The 18392-nt window shown below is 37.2% G+C and overlaps 2 protein-coding genes across 5 annotated transcripts; one reads left to right on the forward strand and one right to left on the reverse strand.

Annotated features, from left to right (window-relative positions):
- The first annotated feature begins 844 nt into the window (after window positions 1-844).
- On the forward strand, window positions 845-11884 carry LOC120104376 (serine/threonine protein phosphatase 2A regulatory subunit B''beta-like). 3 transcript variants are annotated; one of them, XR_016396729.1, is made up of 14 exons: window positions 906-1846; window positions 3717-3965; window positions 4076-4181; window positions 4257-4356; window positions 4822-4927; window positions 5098-5188; window positions 7508-7649; window positions 8076-8223; window positions 8351-8460; window positions 9401-9557; window positions 9644-9769; window positions 9871-10023; window positions 10582-10882; window positions 11384-11884. XR_016396729.1 is itself a non-coding variant. In XM_088706110.2 (13 exons), the coding sequence occupies exons 1-12, from the start codon at window positions 1688-1690 to the stop codon at window positions 10009-10011; spliced, it is 1635 nt and encodes a 544-aa protein (XP_088562236.2). In that variant the 5' UTR covers window positions 845-1687; the 3' UTR covers window positions 10012-10023; window positions 10582-11189. The 3 variants fall into 3 exon arrangements, 1 of the variants encoding a protein (XP_088562236.2); XR_016396730.1 differs by having other exon boundaries at window positions 11510-11884; XM_088706110.2 differs by lacking the exon at window positions 11384-11884 and having other exon boundaries at window positions 845-1846; window positions 10582-11189.
- A 1354-nt stretch (window positions 11885-13238) lies between these two features.
- Window positions 13239-17179, reverse strand: LOC120104377 (large ribosomal subunit protein eL14z-like). Of its 2 annotated transcripts, XR_015969536.2 has the most exons (6): window positions 17038-17179; window positions 16820-16921; window positions 14221-14350; window positions 14025-14137; window positions 13698-13900; window positions 13239-13527 (listed from the first exon to the last, which is right to left on the reverse strand). XR_015969536.2 is itself a non-coding variant. In XM_088706111.2 (5 exons), exons 1-5 carry the CDS (start codon window positions 17038-17040, stop codon window positions 13847-13849), a joined length of 402 nt encoding a protein of 133 aa, XP_088562237.1. In that variant the 5' UTR covers window positions 17041-17179; the 3' UTR covers window positions 13644-13846. The 2 variants fall into 2 exon arrangements, 1 of the variants encoding a protein (XP_088562237.1); XM_088706111.2 differs by lacking the exon at window positions 13239-13527 and having other exon boundaries at window positions 13644-13900.
- Between the last annotated feature and the right edge of the window lie 1213 nt (window positions 17180-18392).

Here is an 18392-nt window from a genome sequence, read left to right on the forward strand (position 1 = left end):
GTGCCCATCATACTGTCTAAGAAAAGTATCATCCATTACGCTAGCATATTTCCTTGTCTCCCAAAGGCTGAAATAATTTGGTGACGTAGCCTAATTTTATGAGGAATCAAGTGGTCCTCAGATGTGAGACGAGCATTCACCAATCCAAGCTCAGTCGACTAAAAAGTGGCGAGCGTAGGCATAGCTCTAGCCTTTCAGAAGGGGAGCCCGGTATTTATTCTCGTATCGTCAACCGATTGAAAAAAACAAGGAGAATAAAATATAAAAAAATTAGCTGAGAAGCTTCAGCTTATGCTTGGTGTGACTTACGAGCAAGCTCTATCATCCTAGAATGAAACTTGGTCGTGGTTATTAGTTGGATCCAGAAGAGCTCTAGGGGTGACGACAGTGACCATCCACTGCTTCGTGACATTTGGGTTATGGCAAAGGAGGGGAAGCCTTTTAGGCCAAGCATGTTTTTCGAGAAGCCAATAAAACTGCGGATTGGATAGCTGCTTACCAGGCCAGTTACTTCGAAGGTACTCTGTGGGCGAGAGACGGTAAGATATTCCTAGCACTTCAGAGCATTTTATTTTCTGGCTTTATTGGATGTCTTCATACTCGTCAGGTACGAATTCACTTTCTCTAGCGGAAAAAAGAAAAAAAAAACTTCAATTGAAATTCTATTTGTGTTATATAACGAGCAACCAGGCTCCAAATCAATAATCCATTCGTCTCGTCTCCATCTGCCTTTTTCGATCAACATCGTCATCGCCACAATACTTTCTCTGGCGGTGCAACATATGCGGATCAGAAACAACCGTCAGTTTTAGTAAATCCTACCATATCCACTCCGTCCACAGATAGCGTCGCGGCAGCGCGTCATCTTTCCGTTACCTCGACGCCACGCTGCGGCAAGCGAAGTCGGAGAACGGAAGGGGAGAGTCCTCGTTGATGAGCATTCGATTCAAGGGAAACCATATGGGCCGGACGGTCCAGATCGTTTCTTAGCACACCATCTGCGTCAAAAGTCGCGAACTTTGGAGTGCCCCTTTCTCCATCTGTGCCCCAGGGCAGTTTCGGCTGTTATATTAGTGCGGCGGACTGAGGGACGCCTGTTCGATGGTCCTCTGTTTCCCCCATCTCTCTCTTTTCCCACCTCTCTCTCTCTCTCTCTCTCTCTCTCTCTCTCTCTCTCTCTGAGGGTTTCGAGCCTCGAAGGCCTCTCTTTACTTTTCGGTTTTGGGAACGATCTCTGTGATCCGAATCGCCATCGATGTCCGGGAGAAATCTCCGCCTTTTCCCCCCCTCCGATCGGTTCTGGGATTTAGAGCGAGGGATTTGAAGCTCGATCCTAATCTATAGAGCCGCGGACTCGCGAAGCCGAGAGGATTCCGTTGTTCTTCGAGCTCTGGAGCCGGAAATCTAGGGTTTCTCTGCTGCGTTCCCTTCCGATGACGGTGTTCCAATGGCGGGGGAAGCTAGGGATTTGAATTGGACGGAGGGGTCGAAGATCTAGGGTTCGTTTCTTGTTTTCTGAGACGGAGAACCGGACTCTTTGGATTTCTTCTTACTTTTTAGGGTTTGCTCAATTGTTGGGACGTTGCCTGGAGATTTAATCCTTCCTTTTGTATCGTCACCTCTCTCCTTGCTGTTGCCGTTGTTGGTATTTGTTGTTGTTTTTGTTCTTGCATGAGAGATACACAAAATGGTTGAGATGGATGTGGAAGTGGCGAGGGACATAGCAACCCTTGACCTTGATCTGCTGCAGCTCCCAGAAGTCTCTCCGATGGCACTCAAACAAAATCCTGCCATTGCCGAGCACCTCTACTTCCAGTGGCTCTCGCTTCCGGAAACACTTAAGCTGGTACTTGGGCTCGCTTTGCTATTTTTGTATGCTGGTTTGCTCTATTCCTTGTGCTAGAGTTCTTTGAAGAAGTCGAAGATGTTAAAGACCCGTGGATTATCTATTATTTTAATATTGATTTATCATCTATTATTTAAATATTTTATCAGCATGATTTAGAATAACGTGCCAAGAGGAGATAGGAGGCTTGATTTCTGAATTGTAGAAAAAACATACAGATGTCAGAGGAAGTGACGAGTGGAGCAAAAAAAAAGAGGAGTGAAGTTTGTAATATAGGTCACTGAAATTAATTGCAACAAGATTTGCCAAGCATTAGATACATAATACTGACATTAACCACACTAAAGTATTGTAGATGCCATAGTTTGGTCGCCTAATTGGATAAGTTATAATTAATTTTGAATTTCTGGAAACCAGATCTTTTCATGATATGATTCAGTCTAACACAAAAAGATAAGGGAATTAGGAAGGATTTTAAACATTTGATTTTTTTTTTTCCAAATGTGCTAAATTTCCTCCTCATCTCTCTCTCCCCACCTTGAATGTTTACATAACCATTTTATAAACAAACTATCTACTAATCCAATCATAATTTATTTGTAAATTATATAAGCTAATAATTTTTACCCTCGTCTTACCTGAACTACATAATTCATTGAGCTCTATCGAAAAAAGAAGCACATAATGACAGGATACCATGACCTTCTCTTGTCCTTCTAAAGGTTTAAGAGATTGCTTGCATCCATTTGAATGACCAATTAAGCATCCCACATTTTATTTATGGAGGCACCAATGACTTTCCATATCTATAACTAGAAACAACACCTTGCTAAGAATATGGAAAAGCAATACATATTAAATATTTTTACTAATTAATGGATTCCCAAGTCAAAGAAGTAAAAAACACTTTTTTTTGTCTCGATTATCTGTCAAATTGGCTTACCATACATGGAACTTAAGGTTTTCTAAGTATTCGACTACCAATTGACCGAAGTTCTCTTTACATGGAATTCTGTTGTGGTCCACTTCGAGAATTTCATCACATATTCAATATTAGAAAGTTGCTACCCCCCTCCTCCAGATTCTCAGTTTCTCTATGCTGTTTCAAGCTAAATTAGGTCCCAAAATACTGTTTTCTTTTATACTACTAGCACTTTTTGTTATTTTTTAGGCACTATCTCCTTTTATTTTTTCACATCATTATTGTACATAGGTGTTTCTTGTTCTCATTTACTAATGTTTTTCTATAAAAAATAATTTGCAATTTTATTATTGTTTGGTTCCAAATACTTGGGTTGTCACTATGATCCTTACGTGCAAATAAGGAACTTTCTGTGGAGTTTTGTAACATTTTCCTGATCCTTTTAAGCTATTTAAAGTTATATCCATTATGTCTTCTCCTCCTCTTTCTTGACCTTCCAAGACAAGTTTGAGCATCTGTCCTTACCTTGGCCTTCTTGGACCCTTGTTATGCATACCCATACCATCTTAGTTCTTAATCCTTTTCCTAGCCCTTTTAAACTCAATGTTCTTGTCTTTACTAAGTACCTATTCTTTGCTTTGGGGCTCTTTTTATTTTCTGGCATCTTCTAACACAGAATATTGCCGCCCTTCCTACCATTTTTCAATTTTTTTTTTCACTTAAGCTTGATAAATATTGATTAGGTAATACTCTAAAGATGCCTTTTTTTTTTGGCGTGTTTCTCTTCTTTCGTTTGTAAAAATCCCCAACATAATGAACCAATATTGTGGTCTCCCTTGGCCTCCGATTTTGAACACACTTTTTTATCATCCTGATTACTTTCTTCATACATTTTTCTGCAGTTTTATTTCTTTCTCGAGGCACACTCATTGCTAGCATCTTTTGTAGGTAAAATCTTTGCTTGATGATGCAAGGGCAGGCTTACCCTTGTATGTTCCTGGGAGCTCTGGTAGTGCAAATGCTGCTGCAAGCAATTCATTGCCTTCCATGTTCCCTGCTGGCAGTGCACCTCCACTTTCACCTAGAAGCACATCTGGATCCCCTCGTATTATGAAACGTGGTGCAGGGGCTGGGCCGTCACCTTTTGGATCTCCTCTAAAAGTGGTTAGTGAGCCAGTGAGAGAAGTCATACCTCAGGTACTGTTCGACTTGTGACTCAATGTGCTACTATGCAACAGACTTTGCTGTGGTATTGGTGGCAACATATCTGCAGATTTGCTTCTGACCAATGCTTGATATCCTTGCAGTTCTACTTCAAGAATGGGCGCCCCCCTTCATTCGAACTAAAAGAGCAATGCTTATCTAGAATTAATCAGCTTTTCTATGGCCACTTGGATGGTCTTCAAGTACAAGGTGAACCTAAAATTTACATTTCTTTGCTCAATGGCTTAAATCAAATATTATGTCTAACAATCCATTTGCTGTCAGAATTTAAATCTGTCACAAAGGAAATTTGCAAGCTCCCATCATTCTTTTCAAGCGTGCTTTTTAGAAAGATTGATGCAGACTGCATTGGTATTATCACAAGGTACGCGAACTTTCCTGTATATCTGATATGTTGTAACTTGATGAAACAAGCATGGAGAATCTTGTTCAAGGCCTTTGACCGTTCCTGCTTCACTTCTGTAGTTGATATGCGTGATTTCTTTCGTGTTTTTTCAAATTTCATATTTATATGTTTTTCTACAAGAACACCTGCCGGTTGTTCTTTGTGGTTAGTTTATAGTACTTTTTTTCCTCTTCTTTTGAGATTGGATGGCAGTAAATTTATAATGTTGAGATAAAATATAATAAGTGAATCTTGCAGCCTTGCTGTTATCAAAAATAATTTCCAACTTGAAATTGTGTTGTTATTTTCTTGTAGAGGATATGACATATACTTGTCAATAGTTAATGATTTGATTCGTCATTTTTTAAAGCTTGCTTATTAATATATTTTAATTGGAGGCATTAATAAATCTGAATAACTGGCCTCTCTTGATATGCTTTTTAGGGATGCCTTTGTTGACTATTGGATAAACAGCAACATGATAACCATGGATATAGCTATCCAAATATTTACAATTTTGAAGCAGCCAGATCGCGGGTACCTCACGCAGGTTTGTAATATATATTACTGAAAGAATTAGCTTATGGAAGCCTTTTGCTGGATAAAATCACCATGTTCACCATATGATCTGCTCCAAATGGCAAATTTAGGATTATAATAGATGGGCTTCATATTTTTATCTTTTAGTTTCTAATCTAAGTTATTATTGATTAATATTAGGAGGACTTCAAACCTGTTCTTCGAGAACTTTTGGCCAGCCACCCTGGGTTAGAATTTTTACAGAGCACACCTGAGTTTCAAGAACGGTATGGTAAGTTTATTTTCTAATGTAAATTTTATATGAACAAATAAGTAGGGATGCATTCTATATGTTGATTGTATTTGAACTACATGGTTGATTGCTGATGTGCTTCTGCAAGTTGATGGAGTTTATATGCTTGGAGATGAACTGCATGTATTTATAAATATATTCCTGGGTTAATTCTGATGAATGTCTTTTCCAGTAACTGAAATATGTGAGAAAGAATAGAAGGTCTCATCTTATATTTTGCGTTCATATACTGCAATACCTATAAGTCTTGAATGATTAAAAGTTGCAAAAGGGAAAGCACCTTATGTTGTATCATTTCTGTACTTCGTGATCTGGCACTGATAATTGAGTAGGGAAAGGTATTGTAAAACTATGCATGGGCATATGTGAAATTTGATAAATGTTAGTTCATAAATCAAAGACGTTAGGTGATTCATGGAACTTGCTAGATCCTGCGCTGCTTGAGAAGTTTTCCTTGTAATGATATTTTATTTGTGCTGCATGACTCAAGGGTGTACATTGGTTTTGGGGGATGTTCCAGTTTTAAGCTCATCTTTCTATTACAGGATGAGGAGGGGGAAAGTTCTGGTTGACAATTGAATACTTAATTTGTGAAGGAGGATAGTATCAGTCAGCTGCTAATATGGCTAGCCCTCCAAGTCGCTACCAATTTATATTTCACCTCTATTTTGCTATTCTGGAATCACCAGGCATACTGTGTCTGTGTGTGGATAGGCATGATACTAGTAAAGTGCCGGTACTGATACTTTAACCCTTGGGTTAGGATGTATTTATGGTAATTAATTTAGGTCTTTCACTACCATGGTGTTCTTTATGTATGGAGATGAGGTCATACCAACGAATAGAAGAATTTGTATACTATACATAGTATTTGGTTTAGGCTTCATAACTTGTCTACATTGAATTAGAGTTCTTGACCATTTTTTTGTTTCAAAGTCACAAGTCTTGTCCATAATTTCTAAGATCCTGGCAATCCTAAGCTCTCTAGGATGTTTTATCATTTTTTCTACTTATTTTGTTTCGTAAGCAAGTAATGGGTGACAGTCTTCATTGTTGAGGACATGTTTGTAGCATTCTAATTTCCCTTCCATGGGAATTGAGGTTAATGTTTTATATCTTTTGCTTTCTATGAGTAAGTATGAAAGTGCTTTCCTGGTTTTTCTGAGGAATGAAGAAGTGAATAACAGATTTATAGGAAACCGAGTTGGGCAAAAGGGAAAAAAGTCATTGGTAGTAAAACAAAGAAGTGTTTAATGTTCACATGACTTATGCACAAATCTCAACATCAAATGCATTTGCCTATGACAATGTTATTAATCTTTTTAAATGTAACAGTATTACAATTGGCTCATCAAATTGAATATGTTTCTGAGAGAATCAGGAACTTCATTAAGATAATGAAGAAATTCCTGAAATGCCTTTCTCTATCAATGAAAGCAAGAAAGAGATCAGCATCAACGAATCTCATTGAGAGAACTCAAGATATTTGTGGTGTATAAATACATTTAAACTAGACATTCATCTTTGCATGTTTAAACAGTCATCTAATATCAAAGATGACACTAGGTTATAGTGATTATGAAGGAGAGATTTTAGGATAAGCTAATTACAGTTAGGTACTTGGTAAAAGTCAGCAAGTGATACAACAAAAGATGTTATACAATCATTGCTTTTAAGAAAAGATGACGAGGTTTGTGTTTGATTTAGTGTAGTCCAACGATAAGTTATGATTTGGTTTAGTGGTTTGAAGTGTGTTTTGATACATTATTGTAGTAATAAGATAATGTAATTCCTCTCGGACCACTAAATAAAGTCTTATTTTTAGGCTGCATTTGCTCACAATTGTGAAAGGACAATTTCCATTTACTGCTACCGATCATATCTTCTATTTTATGAAGTGTCTTTTCTATTCTATTTTTACATGTTATGGATTAATTGTGAGAGAGAGGTGCCTAGTGTCCTTTTATTTGAATGATCTCATTGCGATTTATGCTTAAGTGTAATAGCTAATGCCTTCGCAGTTAGGTATCTTGGCTACTTATCTATTATTCTGGAAAATATCTATTTGCTGCGTCTTTTTGTTCAAAGTTCATATTTACAGGATAGATATGTGGCGATAAAATTCATTGATTGGTTATCCTCCTCCATTGTGTAAATTACACCATGCCATTTGAGATTTTTTCACTTTTATTATAGTTTTACTATATTTTCAATTTTTGGTTTCCTTCCAACATTCTCCAGCAAAATAATCTTAATTTTTGCTATTTCTAATAAATATATACATAAACCTGTTGCCAGCGGAAACTGTCATATACAGAATATTTTACTACATGAATAGATCTGGAAATGGTCGGCTTACCCTTAGAGAGCTTAAACGTGGAAACTTAATTGCTGCAATGCAACATGCAGATGAGGAGGAAGATATTAACAAAGTCTTGAGGTATTCCACTGGAACCAAAATTTTATATTATCAGAAATCTTGTTACTCAAAAACTTTCATTTTTGGTCTGCCATATCACAGACTTTGTGTTCATTAGTGTTTGAAACATTCTTTCTGTTGCATTGCGGTTCTGTTCCAGTTATTATCTAGCCATTGCATTTTCTTTTTCAATAGCTGCTTTCAATATTTGTCCATGCATTCCAAATTCAAATACTCTACCATGCCTGTGGAGAACTATAAAAATGGTATTCTTATTGTGGAGAAGCTAGGTTGAGTCACAACTTTAAAGCACAGAAATCTGTAGGTTAAAGGTGATTTTTTTTGCATAAAAAAAGTTTTTATTTATCCGCCCTTGATGACTGCCTTGAACTATAACATTTAGCATGTGAAAAATTAACACCATGTAAAACTATTTTTATTCTTCAGGTACTTCTCTTATGAGCACTTCTATGTAATATACTGCAAATTTTGGGAACTCGATACAGATCACGATTTTTTGATCGATAAGGAGAACCTTATCCGATATGGAAACCATGCCCTAACTTATAGAATTGTTGACAGAATTTTCTCACAGGTTTGTTACTTTCTGCTGTCATGGATTTCAGATTGGATAAAAGCAACTCATATTTTTTGTTGAAGTAAATCTGCTATGTAAATTTTTATTTTTCTATAACATTTTAAATGCTGCAACTGTACCATAGGTCCCAAGAAAATTTACCAGCAAAGTTGAAGGAAAAATGGGGTATGAAGACTTTGTTTATTTTATATTGTCAGAGGAGGACAAATCGTCTGAGCCTAGCCTTGAATATTGGTAATCTAACATATCTCATTAATTATCTGATGCCTATTGATCTTTGTGTGTTTCATGGTCATAAATTGTTGTAATTTCTTTTATTCCATGATTCAGCTGGCATACATATCTCGACCATGAACTTTTGTTGATTAGAGATCCCCTATTAAAGATGCACCAGACTGTAATAAAGTACCCCACTCATGTCACTAGCAACTAGCAAATTCTAGTAGATGTGTTTGGTCAGACAAGCGTCTAGCCATTTTAGACCTACGCCAAAGCTTGATTTTAAACCTATACTAAGGCTTAATCTCTTATCTCTTGCTCTGATCACAGAGACACTGATAGCTAATCCAGAAAGGATGCCTTTATGTGTTCTATGCGCCAATAGTATAGTCCTGATTGGTGACATGAGAATAGCATTGAATACTTGAATACTTAGCTGCTATATGGAACAAAACTTTGGAGGAACAATTGAAATCCAACACAGATGATGCCTATCAATAGTTTCTAATGGGAAAATACAGTGAGAAAGGATTCAGAGAGGCAAATTAATTGTTGGGTGAGACTTGTTAGTAATTGTTGGGAAAAAACAGTGACAAAGGCTATTATTCCTCAATTATGATAATGAGATACAATAACTTCGTAACTTGCTTAAGTTTGGATAATATATATTGCGAGGCTAGTCTTTTTTAATAAGTGACGATCAATTGGCATCACAGAAAATAAATCTGTCATGACTGATGCTTGATCAACTGACCCATTAAGGTAAGCACTTCCTCGGCTTGCCATACTTGTAGGTAGGACTACCTTGTGCTAGGAAATTCTTATCTTGATGTGAATCTATGTCAAATCCTCGGACAGTAGGCAGGTAATAAGACCTACTAAAATTTTAACATGTGCTTCCAATTAATTTGATATCTGATGATATGAAATAATTTCACTCACATTTAATTTTCAGGTTCAAATGTATAGATTTAGATGGAAATGGAATTCTCACATCCAATGAAATGCAATTCTTTTATGAGGAGCAGTTGCATCGCATGGAATGCATGGCACAGGAACCTGTTTTGTTTGAGGATATTTTATGCCAGATGATTGATATGATTGGACCAGAGGTCACCATATCTTTACCGTCACATCATATATAATATTATGCATAACTAGATGCTAGTATTTCTAACAAATGATAGTACTTATGCAGAATGAGAGCTACTTCACATTACGCGACTTAAAAGGCTGCAAATTGTCAGGAAATGTTTTTAATATCCTGTTCAATCTCAACAAGTTCATGGCATTTGAAACTCGTGATCCATTTCTTATACGTCAGGTGAGCATATGGTTCTGCATTTTCTGCCCGCCCACGTACAGTTACCTACAGCTAAGCTGAATCTAGCGATAGCCTTCTTATGCTTTCAATGATGAATGCAGGAGCGTGAGGATCCAACCTTGACAGAGTGGGATCGCTTTGCACATAGAGAATATATAAGGCTATCCATGGAAGAAGATGGCGAAGATGTATCCAATGGGAGTGGAGATGTTTGGGATGAGTCACTTGAGGCTCCTTTTTAAGATCAAACTTGGGTGAGCAACTAACTTTTAATACATAAATATACACATACATATTGTCATATAAGTCTACTTATTACTATTTTTTTAAGCTAGAAATGGTGCACATTGCCATTGAGTAAAGGGAAGTTGATCATTAACATTAACAACATGGATTAAAGTTAACTGGACATGGGGACATATTGCTCTTTATCGCAGTCATATTGCATACTGAAAGGCCATGATGAAGTTATTAAAAAAACAATCTTTTACGCACTAACTTGTGTAAACATTGTCTGTACTAGGACAAAGTACATTGTAAAGTTAAAACTAGATGACCCTGTATATGTATGCTTGAAGAGCAACCAGTAATTAATGGCAGGGTTTACTGCTATAATCGACCAGGCACTCTTTCCTACAGAAGGGATGGGCATGAAGAGGCACCATCCAGAGTAGTTAGTATCTTGCTTTTCACTTTAATGATTAGTTAGTAAACTGAGAAAGGAATCTCCCTTTAAGCAAGTTGGTTATAATTTGATGCAATTTTCTTTCATTTTATGACCTCTCCATGGTTTTATGTCATGTTCTATCTAGGCAACTGCAAGACAGTTATGGTCTTGTTGATGCTCAAAGCCGGGGCAGAAGCAGACACATAAATCGGATGAATTACTTTTTTCTTAAGAGGAACCAAGTGGCAGTATTCTGACCTTATTGATGATGTCCTACAAATTTCAATGCACATTCTAGTTCTGTTTTGCGCATTCGATGCACAAGATTTTTGCTGCTGAGTCAAGTAAAAGCGAGAAGCATTCTGGAGTGGTCAGTTCCTCAGTAATGCTGCTTAACAAAAGGGGGCGGTTGCGATGGCCCTTTTCTGACCACCATCCAAGAGCAGGTACTATGGATTTATGAAATGGTAGTCTTATTCATAGGTTAGAATCAATTATGATGATCAGTTGCCATGTTTTCTCTGTCATTCTCTCTTCTTGCTGGTTTATAAAGATTGTATCAGTATGGCCCGCCTTTTGTCTTCAGCTTTCTCCTAGCATGAATTTTCCTGCTTGGTTGGTTTGTCTCCTCTGGTGGATTTTGCACATTTCTTTTCTTAATTCAATTTACATGACGAAAGAGAGAACGTTGGCTACCTGTATTTTGTTCATGTTGTTGCTTAATGACATTGTCTTCTAAGGTTTGAGATCCTATCTGCACTGCATCCATTCAAGTCTTTATGAGTGATATTGATGTATTATTGGCTTTTGATTTCAATAATTTAAATTAAATAGATTTGACTATAAGTACCTGTTGGGGACTGTATTATTTAAGTGTTCATCCCTTAGTCCTTATTTCGATCCTTTGAAATGAAGACATAATCTGCTCCTCTGTTGTTGCTGTCTAGTCTGCATGAGTTGATCTTGTCAAGATTTCCTGAAAAAGAAAACCAAAGAGAAGAAGGATCATGTTCAACAGTTTGACTTCTATCATGCAAGATCTGTAACTTGTAGTTGCATTTTATGTCAAACAGTGCCAGGGGTTTCGGTTGTGTGCACTTGAACGATTCTCTTGCCTTTAGAAGGGATTAGGGAAACTTGCAAGATATGTTGCCAAATACAGGGATTAGTTGATTGTGGAGCTGCCAGATCAATGGTTGGCCTGAACTTTTTGTGCGGGCTCACTTGAAGCATTTCCTTTTACTATTGTGCTTAGTAGGATGCGGATTCAGGATCCACTCTTTCAGTGTTTACAGTATCTGAAGGTTGACAAGTGGTTGAAAGGTATATCTGCATTGAGCTGTGATAGCAGAACCTTGCAACTGGCTTGCCTCTTTGGATTAATACTTTGCAGGTTATTTGTATGATTACTTACCATTGATAAGTTATATGTATATTCGTTCTACCAATGCGCACTGCCTTTCCAAGTCCATTCTTTTCAGGCCCAATGCTGTAGGTTGATTTCATATCTTTGCTCTAGTCATTTTGATCGTTTAACAGATGTTTTGGATGCCAGGCTATGATGCCCTTTGGATATCTGTTGTTTTTTTTTGTTTTTTTTTTTTGGAGCTGAAACTTGGGATATCTCGATGCTAAGGGAGCCTGGTTTGAGAATTGAGGGGAAAGCCCTTCATCCATGCTGGATGGGTCGTATGGTCGCGTCCTCACTGCCATTCCATAATTACATGCCACAAATTGTAATTGCAGGACTCAGCCTCCATGGAAGAGAAGTAATTTGGTAGCATGGGGGTGTGTTAAAGAAAGAGAGAAGCACCATTTTATCGAGGCGTGGGAGGAAGGTTGCCGTCTTGCTAAAGAACAGTGAGCGGAAAAAACTCCGGAAATTTCAAAATTATTATGATATCAATGTAAAACCATCACTCTTTACGTATAGGACCCCAATCTCGATTTATCAACAAATGGTAAAACAATTCAAAGCAGGAAAACTCTCAAGAATTTACATCTATTACTGAATCATAATTAACCCGGGTTGAAATTGGAATCTCTAAGCCTTTCGATGCTGAAACTTTCCCGAAATAATAAAGGGTAACTTCGAATGACTAAAAATAATCGAAAAATGATGAAAACTGGAATCCAGATTTGCTTCTCGCAGTCTTGGATCATCAAAAAACGACCTACAGTTCGAAAGTTTAAGGCCTCTTTTTTTTTTTTTTTGAAACTTGCGTGTTTTGGTCCCAAATCACCGAACCTACTTTCAACTTATTCTGATCCAACTGCTCTTAGTAATCCGAAGCCACAAGTTCCTCTCCACCTAAGAAAGCCCCGCCTTCAGTTTACCAGCAGCCATCAATTCAGGCTTTGGGTCATAGATCACGATACCGAACTAGATTGCTGTATGTAGAACGGCACGATCACTTATGGCATAAGATTTGTCAGCTCAGGATCATCATGAAGAAGCACCCTTTGAGAGCTGGCCACTACTAAGCAGGCAATATGCCTACCAACTCTAACGATTTCATCATGTGTTGCTACCAAGGTGGTCCGTAACGTTGTACTGGATGATTTGCTTGGTCCAGCGACCAAATAAGGTCAGAATGAAAGCGCACGTATATCAGCGATCGGTATCTCCAAATCTTTGTGATGTCTGCTTCGGATAACATGAGAAGAATAGAGGCATAAGGTCCTGAAACGTCAAGGCATGGTTTTCGATTTGACGCAATGTGTTTTATATAGCTTGCTAAGCAGCAGCCATCAAACAAGTGACTCCATGCATTCACCCGCATTAACCCATCCCAGCCTTCCTTCCTCAATGTATTTTATATGATGATCGATCTGGTTTTATACATCCAGCGACGCTCAAGCAAATTATGAGACTAAGAACGGGCCTTTAAACCCCTCCGCCGGCCGCATGTAAAGCCATCTGAATTGCAATGAGTGTTAAGGAGCAACCATACAGGCCTTTGAATCATCACGGGGAGAAGCCATTTTAAGCTAAACTCGAATCCTTTGAATCCCTCCTATGAACAGTTATCCTTTAGCATGAGGAGCCAACTCAAGCAACACACTGAACAAGCACACGGAAAAGATCAACCTGCACAAATGGCTTCCTGTATCAAAATTAATTTAATGTCATGGTGGGCCGATATTAAACTAATAACCTTCCAGCATCATATCAGCTCTTTTGCCCTCACGACACTCAATCTAGACTGAAGGTCCAAAAACAGGGAAAAGCATCATATTGCAAACAAAATAATTGGTTACCTGCTGACAATCCATGATGAAAGAACAAACTTGGTAAAAAAATATCCTAGAAATGCAAATATCTAGACAAAATCTCTGACAGCGTCCCCTTCTAAAAGTTTCCCCAAGTTTTGGCTTTAGAACAATAATCAAAACTATCCCATAAGACCTCAGGATGTCTGCTTCTTCAGTTTTGCAAGCTCTTGCTGGATGGCACCACCTCTCTGGATACGAGAAGATTGTAGGATTAGGAAAGAAGGCATCAAGTGATTGAGGAGGAGAAAGGAGGCATCAAACAGTTCCAATCATTATTAAAAACAAACCAGGATAAACAAAACAATGTCTGACCTTGATCCTTGCCAACATGACCTTGAACCTGTCAAAATCATTCAAGGCGCCTCTCCTCTTCTGAACAATCAATTTCCTTCCCCATGAACTGTTTTCCCACTTACTCTTCACATCTGACACCAAAGAATTTACTAGATGAAACAAAGAAAGGATTTATCTGCTTCAGCTGCTATGGAAACAGGATATAAAATCATACCTGCAGCTTCCATGGCAGCAATCAAAGTCTTCTTCTTAGGAAGTCTAGGAATGTCAATCTTAATATCGGTCAAGGAAAGCCTCTTAAAATTCATTTGTCCTCGAACAATGTCAGGGGCATCGACCAGAGCCTGATAAAAATTTTCAAATGACAATGACGAACAACAATCATCAACTATTATAATCTCATCTAGAACATTAAGACTGCATTTGGATGATGAATAGTTAACTACCGGATAGCTTTAGCCATCATTATTCATCCCTTATCCAGCTAACCAGCGAATAAAATTATTTGTTATTTGGTTAGTACTCACCACCCACAATTAACACCATCTTGTGAAAAATAAAGCGATGGTAGTAAAGAAACAGTAAAAATGCCACTCAAGGGTAAAAGCAATACAGAAGAAATAGGGGGTTCAACTTATTTCACCCTCCCCCTTGAAATAACTCTGACCTCACATCTACCTTTTGGCCTGTTGACCGGACAAGGCTGTTCAAGCCTTTCCGTGTGGTGTTGGCTGGTTTGCTGGATAACCTTATACTATCCACCCTCTAACCAGCATCCAAACACAGCCTAAAGGAAAGTCATCAGACATAGGGGAAGAAGTGAAGGTGTGATAACAAATTTGCCACTATTCATGTACACAGAAATGGACAATCATTTCCCAGGGGAAAAGGCATTAACACCAAAGCTGCTTATATCATGACAATGTCAATCCATTTTGCAGAAGTTAAAGAGCAAAAAAAAAAGTCATGAGGGTGCAAAATGTTGGCCAAAGTAACCAGATTGTAATGATGTATATGATATTTATTTTCTCCAGTTTGAACAGGGTAGACAAGAAAGATCATTTGCAGATCATACAAAGTACACATCCAATCATGCAATAGTTTCCAATAGGGCAGACGACAAACAATAGAAATTAAATTAGACCAATTCTCCAGTTCAGAACAAAAGATTTTTAATTTTCTGAAGAAGAATACTTTTGCTACAATTAGTTGTTGATGAAGACCCAAAAAAGAGAGAAATGTAAAGGGTGGCAGGAACCAGCAATCTATAATACATTAAAAAAAAAAAGCTTATATTACACCTTCAATCCCTGTCATGAGAGAAATTAAAAGAAAAAAAGGCCAATAATGGCAACATTTAAAATCCAACCTAAACATGAACCCAACCTAAAATACTACAACAAGAAGAAATGGAGTACTATTGTTAAGAAAATTTTTTCTGTGATTCTTATAAACTAAATATGATTCCATCAAGTTGGTGTAGATACCAACAATATAAGAGTACCATTGGAATTAATAAAAGTTATACCATGTCTGCTTATCAAGAAAGAACTCAGAAATCTTTTTTAAAAAAAGAACGAGAAAACAGACTGTTACATTTCAATTTCACAAATGTCTGATATGTCACTCAAATCCATATCTCAACCTATGCACGTCGAGACTACCAAGTCACTAATATACCATTGCTAATGTCAATATTTATGTTAGATGCAACCACGCTGCCAGAAAATGACAAAAGTTTCGATCCAACCAAGAGTTAAGTCTCATCCGACAAGGGTTTCCCATTGACAATAGATAATGAAAACGTTTAAGCAATTTCTGTATAACCATGCCTCAAGATATCACAGTCGGAACAGAAGAATGGAAATGAAACAAGTCAACATGATATATTGAAACTCCAGCTCTTCTAACAAGAGATTGGAGTAAAGAAAAGGATAACAGTTGTTACAAATTCATTCCTGAATAGATACAGCAATTAGGTGTCCCCCAAAAATTAAAAAAAGAAATAACAGATCCTCCTAGCCAATTAATGAACCCTAGTTTTCACCCAAGCGCACGAAACAAAAACACCATCCAAACCACGCATCAATGGAGTGCTAAGAAAATATTGATACAATTCTATTTCCCCCTTTCTCATCCCAGTCGGGATAGCCGCGGTTGCCTGTCGTCGGAGTTAAGTTAGCGGGGTTACCTCGAGCATGATTCTCTTTTGCGATTAAAATTGTTTTGACATTTTCTGTTCGGAAGCACTCGAGTATCAGAAAATGCTATCGACGAAACAAACCTTTATCAAGCATATCACCATGACCAAGTGCAAAACCCACCTTGGGCAGAGCTGAGAGTCAGTCCATTGATATATGCTTGCCCACGGTCTTTCACAGGTAGCTGCAGCTCTAGCAATCCTCCTTTTGCTTCTCTGTCACATCCTTTGTTTATATACGATAAAAGTAGTCTTCCCCGGGGTGAGAAAGAGAGGGATTTCGACCTTCGTTTTTCGGGAGAATGAAATAGGGGATCTTTGACTTTCCGAAATTAGGGCGTCTCCCCAGAGTATACCCGACGAGGGTGTTCTTCCAAAAAACCCCTTATTAAGAAAGTGTAAAAAGTCTCAAATCTTCAGACTTTTACTTATCAAACATTAAAACTCAAACAAATAGCACAGTGCGACAAGAATCGAAGAAATATTTACTTGTACGAAGATATCTTTCGTTTCTCATTTGCTCGAAAGAAAAATCTTGGGTTTCTCATCTTCTTAATAAAAATCGAAACTTTTCTCCAAAGAAAATGGATCAGAAAACAGATCAAATACATACTCGGTTCTGGTCGACAACGTCGACGATGACGACTAGTCTGCCGTAATCCTTCCCATAATTCACGAGGGCAACCCTCCCAATCTCCACGTATCGCTTGAACGGCTATCAAATCCGAAAGAAAACATGAGAAACAAAATCAAATAACAGCCCAAACCAAGGAAATCAATAACTAGACGAAAGAGTCGAGAATCGAATACGGAGAGGATGGATTTTCCCACCATGGTCGGAGATTGGAGAGAGAGAGAGCGAAATAGAGAGGAACTAGGGTTAGGGTTCTCTCAGCGTGGAGATTGTCCGGGAGCCGGCGCGAGGGGTTTTTATGAAGCTTGTCCGACCGCCGGATCTGAGGCACGCTATTTGATGCTGCAGCGCGTCTGACGATGGGCCTCGTATCACTCAGAAACAACACAATTGCCACGAGGGCGATCGAGGAAATCTAGGTATGCTGATCCTGACCGTCCATTGAACATCATAAATCATATATCTGTTCTGTGGCAATTGCCATCAGACAACAGTCACCTTACAGCTGCTTGTGGACCGTTACGATGCCTGTTATCTAAACAAAAATAGTATGGAATAATATTGATGATGCGTCCATTTTGATGACGAGCTTTCCCTTTCTTAAACATGATCCTTCATACATATAGACGAACGTGCATACATATACATACATACATATATATATACATATATATATATATACACACACAAATATATATATATATATACATATATATATATATACTCATATATATATATACACACACACACACATATACATACACATATACACACACACACACACACACATATATATATATATATATATATATACATATACATATACATACACATACATATATATATCGTGCACATGCATGCCCCACTTATGGTTTATTATATATTTATTATTTAAAAAATAATATTTGTATATGCACATCTCAAATCATCTTTTACTTACAAGTATATTCTTATTAGGTTTTTAGCTAATGATGTAAATAAATAACTATAAAGTATAAAATGACATTATTATTTTTTACATCGATACAAATATATATTTATGTTGTACTTAACTAGTTGTATTATAAATTCGATTTGTGTTGTAAATAGCTATGTATTTGCATAAATTTTTCAAGGATGTCAATACAAAAAGGTGATAAAGTTATTTTATACTCGAAATAGTTATTTATTTATACATGCATCCAAAAAACTAACATGCAGATTATTTTTGTAAAATAAGAACAATTTGATAGTATATATGCAAAAAGTGATTTTTTAAGAGCAAAGATATAATAAACTATATTTGCAAGAGTATGTATGTGAAAAATCTAATAATTTTGGATGTTCCATCACTTACCATACCTTAACTTTTTTCTTAATTAACTGAATTTTGTATACAAAATACTCAATATGCTTAGCATATATATTTTTAATATCTGATGTATATTTTTTTAGATCACTACTCATCTTGTATTTAGATCCAGGGACAAATTCATCAAAGAACCTACAAATGTGTATAATTTTGAAAAAATAATTTTTTTATTGCAGCAATTAAGTGAAATTTTTTCTGCAA

The sequence above is a fragment of the Phoenix dactylifera genome, chromosome 10, assembly GCF_051530095.1.
Source record: "Phoenix dactylifera cultivar Ajwa chromosome 10, Ajwa_hap1_PhDact_Kaust_v1.1, whole genome shotgun sequence".
In the NCBI taxonomy this organism is placed as follows: domain Eukaryota; kingdom Viridiplantae; phylum Streptophyta; class Magnoliopsida; order Arecales; family Arecaceae; genus Phoenix; species Phoenix dactylifera.

Coding starts and splice junctions, on each gene's coding strand:
- LOC120104376 (XM_088706110.2), top strand. CDS start 1,688: ATGGTTGAGATGGATGTGGAAGTGGCGAGGGACATAGCAACCCTTGAC. Junction 4,182..4,256: donor GGATGGTCTTCAAGTACAAG/GTGAACCTAAAA, acceptor ATTTGCTGTCAG/AATTTAAATCTGTCACAAAG. Junction 8,461..9,400: donor GAGCCTAGCCTTGAATATTG/GTAATCTAACAT, acceptor TTTAATTTTCAG/GTTCAAATGTATAGATTTAG.
- LOC120104377 (XM_088706111.2), bottom strand. Junction 14,138..14,220: donor TGCTGCCATGGAAGCTGCAG/GTATGATTTTAT, acceptor CTTTGGTGTCAG/ATGTGAAGAGTAAGTGGGAA. Junction 13,901..14,024: donor TCATGTTGGCAAGGATCAAG/GTCAGACATTGT, acceptor TCTCGTATCCAG/AGAGGTGGTGCCATCCAGCA.